At 40.7% G+C, this 8,082-nt stretch overlaps 1 protein-coding gene across 1 annotated transcript; it reads left to right on the forward strand.

Moving 5' to 3' along the window:
• Positions 1-562: 562 nt before the first annotated feature.
• Positions 563-7,868, forward strand: KCNJ8 (potassium inwardly rectifying channel subfamily J member 8). The gene is made up of 4 exons (XM_028533414.2): positions 563-631; positions 970-1,108; positions 1,961-2,400; positions 6,327-7,868. The coding sequence occupies exons 3-4, from the start codon at positions 2,027-2,029 to the stop codon at positions 7,225-7,227; spliced, it is 1,275 nt and encodes a 424-aa protein (XP_028389215.1). The 5' UTR covers positions 563-631; positions 970-1,108; positions 1,961-2,026; the 3' UTR covers positions 7,228-7,868.
• The last annotated feature ends 214 nt before the right edge of the window (positions 7,869-8,082 follow it).

The following is an 8,082-nucleotide window of genomic DNA, read 5'->3' on the forward strand; positions in this document are numbered from 1 at the left end:
GGAGGAAGCCGTTTGTCTTCGCTGATTCTTTTCCAAGAGGCTCTAAAAAGGTATTTACTGTATAACCTTTCTCCTGCGCAATTGTTCCATTTAATCACTCCAACCATCTAGACAACCCGGAGAAGCTGCAACTTTTCAGAAAGCAACCAAGTACCGAAAAGTGACCAGTGGAGTTCTAGATTTCTGACAGCTGTCCCTGTTTGGGGTAAAATTTCTCATTGGAAGACACTTCAAGTATCCCCCCCCCCTTTTCTTCGACTTGGGGTGTGTGTGCGTATGTGTAATTTTCTGTGAACTAGATGATTTGGCTGGTGATGAAACAGTTTGTTATGATGGTTTTCAGACCATCTTCCACCTGTATCATCCTTACTGGACGGAAATGTAATATAATCAAATGTGTAAGTTCACAGCTTGAAAGCCTCAAAAGATATTTTTATCTCTATATCTAGTTTTATTCAATCTTAAGTAGTCATTTATCAAGGTTACAGGGTGGTTTTTTTTTTTTTTTTCTTTACGTCAGTGAACTTAGACTCATAAAATTCTCTCCCCTGGGCAGGGAGCCTTTTAAAGACGAGCGTGTCACGCTGGCGGCAGGGGGTCACGGCTACTGGAAAATGAGCTGAGTCTTCAGGTCCCGCCTATCCCTCGTGGCCCCTCCCTCTGGCCGGCTCCCTACCCCCCTAGGGCTCGCCCCACCGCCTCCGCGACCGCCCCACCTCGTCTCCAGACCCTACTCGGCAACCTCCTGAGCCTCAGAGGTCTGGCGTGCGTCAAATCCCGCACTGGGAGGCTGATTTGTGGAGCATCACCCCAAGTTCCTCTTCCCTCAGCCCCTCCTCCGCCCACTCCAGAGACCAAGGGACTAGAGCTGAGCAGGGGGAGGGGAAGAGCTACACCCATCCCCCTTCCACCAGTCCTTTCCTCGTTCAGATTCAGTTGCACCTTTTATTATTTTACTCTTCTTCCTAGGACACGCGGCTCCGGGATCGGTCCCTCCGGCATTCGCGTTCCCGGCTCCCGCGCGCAGGGATGGGAGCGCGAGGGACCTGCCCACCGTCCGCAGGCGTCTGCCAGGAGGTGCAGTCGCAGCAGCCGCTGCCCCGAATCTGTAAGTTTCAACGCTCCTCCTGGGGAGCGAAGGGGAAGGCTGTCCGCATCCCCGCAAATGATTTAAAATGCAAAACACAGCAGAGGTTCGCAGTGCTGGATGGAATGTTTGGGACACACTCTTAACTCTATCCCCAACGCGCAGGCTATTTTCCGGGTTTTCCCTCCAACTTGTATGTTGATTCCTTCGTTGCAAAGAAGTTTTCAATTTATAATATGAGTTCCAATGGGAAGTATTTTATCCAACTCACGCTTCTTTCAAATTTAAAATACTTCTTAACAATGTTCATGTTACATAGCCCGTCGCTTATTATTTAGTCAAATGTAATACACTAAACGTTATTTATACTGCGCCAGAGGCAACGGCCTTTTCCTTGCCTACTTCTAAAAATAATGAAGAATTTCCCCTCTTTACTGTTTATATTTCTCTATCATGTACGTACTTTAGTAGCCTGATCGCGATATCCAGCTGGCATTAATTTTCGTTTTAGACGCCGCCACGTGCTCGTATGCTTGCACAGATCTAGGGGCGCGGTTAATGTGGGAGAATTCTCTTTGAGCCTGCTGTTTACAGGAAGCACCCTAATTTTGCTTGAGTAAGGCTATATCCAGATATGTTCAAAATGATAAGGAGAATGGAAACAGTTCTGGTTCAGACCAAATAAATTTCTGAGATCCCAGAACTGAAGCACAAACTACATTCGTGTTTAGATTAGTATAAAACCCTACCTTTAGCTTTGCATGTCACCTCGAATGTGTAGACAAAGCCTTAAATGCAAGGACCAAAGAGGTGAGGAAATGGGTGGGGGTGGGGGTGGGGAGGGAGTTTTTAACCATCGTTTCTCCCGTGCAGGAGGACGAGTCTCCAGGGGAGAGGCGGGTTCGAGACAGGTGGTAAGCTGGCTATGGTGACAGGACGATGTTGGCCAGAAAGAGCATCATCCCGGAGGAGTATGTGCTGGCGCGCATTGCGGCGGAGAACCTGCGCAAGCCGCGCATCCGAGACCACCTCTCGAAAGCCCGCTTCATCGCCAAGAGCGGGGCCTGCAATCTGGCGCACAAGAACATCCGTGAGCAGGGCCGATTCCTTCAGGACATCTTCACTACCTTGGTGGACCTGAAGTGGCGCCACACACTGGTCATCTTCACCATGTCGTTCCTCTGCAGCTGGCTACTCTTCGCCATCATGTGGTGGCTGGTGGCCTTTGCCCACGGGGACATCTATGCTTACATGGAGAAAAGTGGAATGGAGAAAAGTGGTTTGGAGTCCACTGTGTGTGTCACTAATGTCAGGTAAGACCGCAGTGGGGTGAACAGGGGTGGAAAACAGTATAGAAAAAAAATATTAAGCTGCTCTCCTTATCATTCCGTTTTGTCGAAAGTGAAATAAATGGTTTGTTTTAGTACCTTCAGAAACAAAAAGGCAAAAAAGCTAATCTAACATATTAGAAAATCTTTTTTAATGCAGCTTTATGGATGAGGCATCTTTGAAAATGAGAAGCTTCAGCCCCTTAGGTTAGCCTTGGAAACACTATTCCAGTTATTAAAAAATGGTTGTGGTTTGAAGGATTTCACAGACTGCCTAACTTAAAACAAACAAACAAACAAACAAATACATATACGCATTTAGTTTTCAGTATGAAGAAGCTGCTGTCCATAGTTCCAGTGTTCACAAGTAAGTATCTTTGATCAGCAAAACATATTGTGCAAATACTAGTAGTATTTTTTCATGACTTGTCTTACCCATGGCGTTTTCAGAAATAATGAGAAAAATGGGAAAACACTGGTGGAAAGGCATCCTAGACTTAAAATCCATTAAATGAAAGAAATAAATATAAGCCTCTTTTAATTAAATGGCTGATTGCTTGCATTGGATTTCAAAATTAAAAGTTATGCTAAGATTCAGAACTACAAAAAATTGATTTTTAATGAAAATTAGTTCAAATTTTCCATGGAAGAGATTATGTAGAAGCCAAATCATGTGGTTTTCTTCAAAAGTTTTTACTAGAATATGAAGACCCTAGAAAAGAAGACACTTTTTAGATTGCCTAACTTTTGTTTCTTTCTCTTTTATTTCAAAGATAAGTACAGTAGACTTGATTTCAGTGACTCTTCTCCCATATTTTCACACGACCTAACAACACTTAGTTGGAACGATTTGTCTCTTAACTTTTTTGTTGGAAGATGGAAAGACATCCTTTATATCAATTTCAAAAATGAAGCAAAAATAGTAATAATACCAGAAACTTTTCCGTGACATTTTGTGAATGATATTTCAAATTCACATAATGCATAAACCAAAGCAACTTGACCAGGCATGATTCTGCCAGGAAACTACAGAGAATGAGACTTGTACTGATTTTATGAAAGGAACACACTTCTGCGGGAAGCAGAAACTCAGGCTGTAAACTTGCCCATCCTTCAGTTTCTTAAGTGTCTGCAATGCCAGCATGCCAAGGAGGGACTTGTGTATATAGATCTCATGCCACAGATTTCAGCTTGGGTTTTGAGTGAAGAAAACTATGTGTAATTGATTGATTGCCCTTACCACCAAGTAGCTATTTCCTTGTCTTAAACTCATCCACAAACTTTAGTCTCAAAAAAAATAAAGGTGAAAAATACAGAAAATCATCAGTACATCAGATGTAAAAGGAACAATGAAAACACTATATTTAACCATTATTTGTAGGTCAAATATGATTATCTATATTTCTCTCATGGAAGTTTTTTGGCACTAATATTGGTGACTCATTTTCATTTTAAGATACACTTTTAATAAATTTGCAGTAGACACTCATACAGAGATAAAAGAAATGAAAATTATAAACCTTGAAAATAAATGATAGGTTTTGTTTATAGCACAAATATATTGGCTTTTCCTACAAAAAAGAAGTTATTAAGTCAATTTATTAAAGACATATCGTCAAAAGTGATACTTTTTCAATGATTTTTAAAGGATGTTATAAAGTGCATGGGTTATTAAAAGCTGCTTTACTGCCAGCCATCATTTTTCACAAGATGTGTTCTGAAGCATGGTTATCCCCCCAATGCATTCCTGCTGGTGTGAACATTGAGTTTAATAGGGGAAATGGTGTCAAAAATACAATGAGACAGAGTTGATTTTATTGGCATCACAATTTTAGCATTTTAAATTGCCCTTTTTATCTAAAAAAAATTTGACACCTTTAAGGTTAAATCTTACAGGTTTTATTTGAATGTTATGATACTATTTGTACTTTAATCTACACATACAGTTTAATCATAACAAACCATACATAATAAAAATTGTTTACTCAAAATATTGCAACAAAAATTTCTATTCTCTCCCAAAGGGACTTTAAAAGGATGACTAATGACATTTATAATTCTTTGCACTTCCTTTCTTTCATAAATCCACTGTCTCACCATATCATCATAATTGGAAACAACTTACTGTGATGCATACTCACCAGTATGTCCAAATAACATTTCACCATTCTCGTTTTAGAATGGCTCACTTTCCCTTTCATGTGGGATAACCCTAACGTGAGTCAGAAAATAAATCAACATATTTCCTCTATTATTCAGCCTAACTCCCTCTGGAGGAGAACAAACAAGCAGCTAAATACTTTCATCTCTTGAGGTTGCATAGCATGACAGGTGTCCATTAAAGGCTGGGTCTTGCACCATATAATGTTTAGAATTAAATTATTTCATAAAATAAGCAGTATGCATAATAAGACCCACGAATAGCCTCTCAAACCATTACAACCATACATTTAAAGACAGTGTTAGACTGCTCCCCAAAGTGTGTATATGTTATTAGAAATCAACATTGTGTCCATGCCCCTCTTCTGGGTCCATTCTTATCCCTTGCTGTGCCCTTGCATCATATGACATATTGTGTGTGTAGTTTCAGTGAAAAGCAACTACTGTGGTTTTCTGTGAAAAAGGCAATTTGCACTTTCTACTTAAAAGCTAATCAAAATAATCTGTGTGTGCTTGCTCCCTCCTCATAGTGTCCCACCAAAGCACAGTGTATACTCAGTAGTCAAATGTTTAAACATTTTGCTTACCCTTTGTGTGTGGCAGTAATAGATAGATCATATTTGAACAGGTGGCCTATATATGACTTATCTTCTACAAAGTTAGAGAAGTTTGAAATTGGAGTTGGGGGAAAACACAGGGCTAATGTTGTTTCTATTAAGAAGCCATGACTGTAATGGATATGTGGCTAAGTGAATAAATTAATGACAAGAAAAATCAAATCCAGTGATTCTCAACCAGGGGGATAATTCAAATTCATCTGAGAGTTTTTCAAAAGTCTTACCTAGGTCCACCTTGAACCTACCAAATCAGTGTTTAATCCACAGAGCTATGGAAGAAATAATGCAATTTGCAAAAGCTTCCCAAGACAATCCTGACACTTACTGGCTTTGTCCCTTGGCCCCTCTCAGAGCACTAGGCCAGAATTGAGAGCATCCCAGTTTTTATTAATTATATGATCTTGATACAGTAATTCAGTCATCTCTTCTTCGAATTCTTCTTTTAATAGCTTCAGCAGTATCATCACTTACAGAACAAAATAAGATAATCAGTAAGAAAACATTTATTCTTTCCAAATGGCAAAACATTCTTTTTTCTTAAAATACCAGTGTTTTGTACTATTTTTAGCACTGTGCTTTCATATATGAGGAACACAGTAAGTGTTAGCTAATGAATATGAGTTAAACATTGTGAATAAGTACACTCATTATTCAGTACCTTCCACATGACTTAAGTCATTTAAACACAGAGATGCAATAAATAATAAACATGTCCCTGGTAGAAATGTTCACAATCTACATCTTTGTAAAAGTAAATTATTTCACGAAGTAAAATATGCTACAAACATACATATGTATATTTACTATTTGAAAGTTTTCACACAAATAGGCCCATTATTATATTACCTAGAAAAACATTACTGGTATTGTGCCCTGGAAGTCTGGAGGTAGATGCACACAAGAAAGAGATGGAACGCAGGTGCTTGTTTTTAGAACTGGGCGTTTGGCCAGTTGGCTAGTCTTTCCAAAGGCATGCAATAAGCCTTTGGCCGAAGAAAATGGCAAACTCAGTATGGACGTTTCACCCTAGAAAAAAAGAATGCTTTTGATATTGAAAGAAAATTAGCTTGGCATGTTATTTCACCATTCAAAATTTGATCTGATGGCATTGTTCTCTGATATTATCCCTTACAGGTCTTTTACCTCTGCTTTTCTCTTCTCCATTGAGGTTCAAGTGACGATTGGATTTGGAGGGAGAATGATGACGGAGGAATGCCCTCTAGCCATCACAGTTCTGATTCTTCAGAACATTGTGGGTTTGATCATCAATGCCGTCATGTTGGGCTGCATTTTCATGAAAACAGCTCAGGCTCACAGAAGGGCAGAAACTTTGATTTTCAGTCGCCATGCTGTGATTGCGGTCCGGAACGGCAAGCTGTGCTTCATGTTCCGTGTGGGGGACTTGAGGAAGAGCATGATCATTAGCGCCTCAGTGCGCATCCAGGTGGTCAAGAAAACTACTACCCCTGAAGGAGAGGTGGTGCCTATTCACCAACTGGACATTCCTGTTGATAACCCGATTGAGAGTAACAACATTTTTCTAGTGGCGCCTTTGATCATCTGCCACGTGATTGACAAGCGCAGCCCCTTGTATGATATCTCAGCTACTGACCTCGCCAACCAAGACCTGGAGGTCATAGTGATTCTGGAAGGAGTGGTCGAAACCACCGGCATTACCACACAAGCGAGAACCTCCTACATCGCAGAGGAGATCCAATGGGGCCATCGCTTTGTGTCTATTGTAACAGAGGAGGAAGGAGTGTATTCTGTGGATTACTCCAAATTTGGCAACACTGTTAAAGTAGCAGCTCCCAGGTGCAGTGCCCGGGAGCTGGATGAGAAGCCTTCCATCCTTATTCAGACCCTCCAGAAGAGTGAGCTGTCCCATCAGAATTCTCTGAGGAAGCGCAATTCCATGAGAAGAAATAATTCCATGAGGAGGAACAACTCTATCCGAAGGAACAACTCGTCCCTCATTGTGCCAAAGGTGCAATTTATGACTCCAGAAGGAAGTCAAAACACATCAGAATCATGACAACAAGACAACCCCAAGAAAGTCTTTGTACCAACTGTTGATGCTTTACATGGGACACAATTAGACTGTACCAGAGCAGGAACACAGTGATTTGTCCTTCTACATCTTAATGCACTAAGTGTTATTCATATCAACCGCACCTTCCTTATCAATAAACCAGTAACACACCGGGTGGAGCATTCATGGTTCACACTTGCTTCATACGTGCAGTATTGGCAGTGATAAGTTTGTTGTGTATAGAAAACAGTAGGCTCTCATTTGTCTCCATTTGAAACAGTTACATTAATAGTAATGGACCTTGAATACAAAAGATGGTGAAGGAATGATTCTGTTCAAAATGTTTAGTAGATGAAACCACAGATCAATGTTTCCATTGTTTACTCTGGAAATACAAATAGAATAGGAGGGGGGAAAAAACCAAAATTGTATTAACACGTTTTGTATATCAACTAATATGTTGCCTTTTCCTTTCCCATGATACTGCATTGGATAAAAAGCAGGAGGCAAACACGGCTTAGCTCTCCTTGCTTCTGGGCAGATTCCCTTCGTTCACCGGGTCCTTCACCATGACCTCCGGAGGTTTCCTGCTCGCCCTCAGGACAGCCTGTTGGCAGAACTGAGAGGAGAGCATAGGAGAAAAGCTAGACCATTCCTATCTCATTCTAGGACTGCATAGTCGCAACAAGGGTTATTTCCGTTACCTTCTCACTTCTCCTTAAAAGCCCCCACAGGGAAATACTGCCTTGAGTATTTTATTAAAATATTTTCTTTGTATTCACTGTGGTTTTGTGATTCTTCTTTGACAAGATTATTCCTGGTTAAATCTCAAGGAAAAAAAACCAACATTTTTAGAGG

The sequence above is a fragment of the Phyllostomus discolor genome, chromosome 2 (assembly GCF_004126475.2).
Source record: "Phyllostomus discolor isolate MPI-MPIP mPhyDis1 chromosome 2, mPhyDis1.pri.v3, whole genome shotgun sequence".
Taxonomy (NCBI): domain Eukaryota; kingdom Metazoa; phylum Chordata; class Mammalia; order Chiroptera; family Phyllostomidae; genus Phyllostomus; species Phyllostomus discolor.

Coding starts and splice junctions, on each gene's coding strand:
- KCNJ8 (XM_028533414.2), top strand. CDS start 2,027: ATGTTGGCCAGAAAGAGCATCATCCCGGAGGAGTATGTGCTGGCGCGC. Junction 2,401..6,326: donor GTGTGTGTCACTAATGTCAG/GTAAGACCGCAG, acceptor TATCCCTTACAG/GTCTTTTACCTCTGCTTTTC.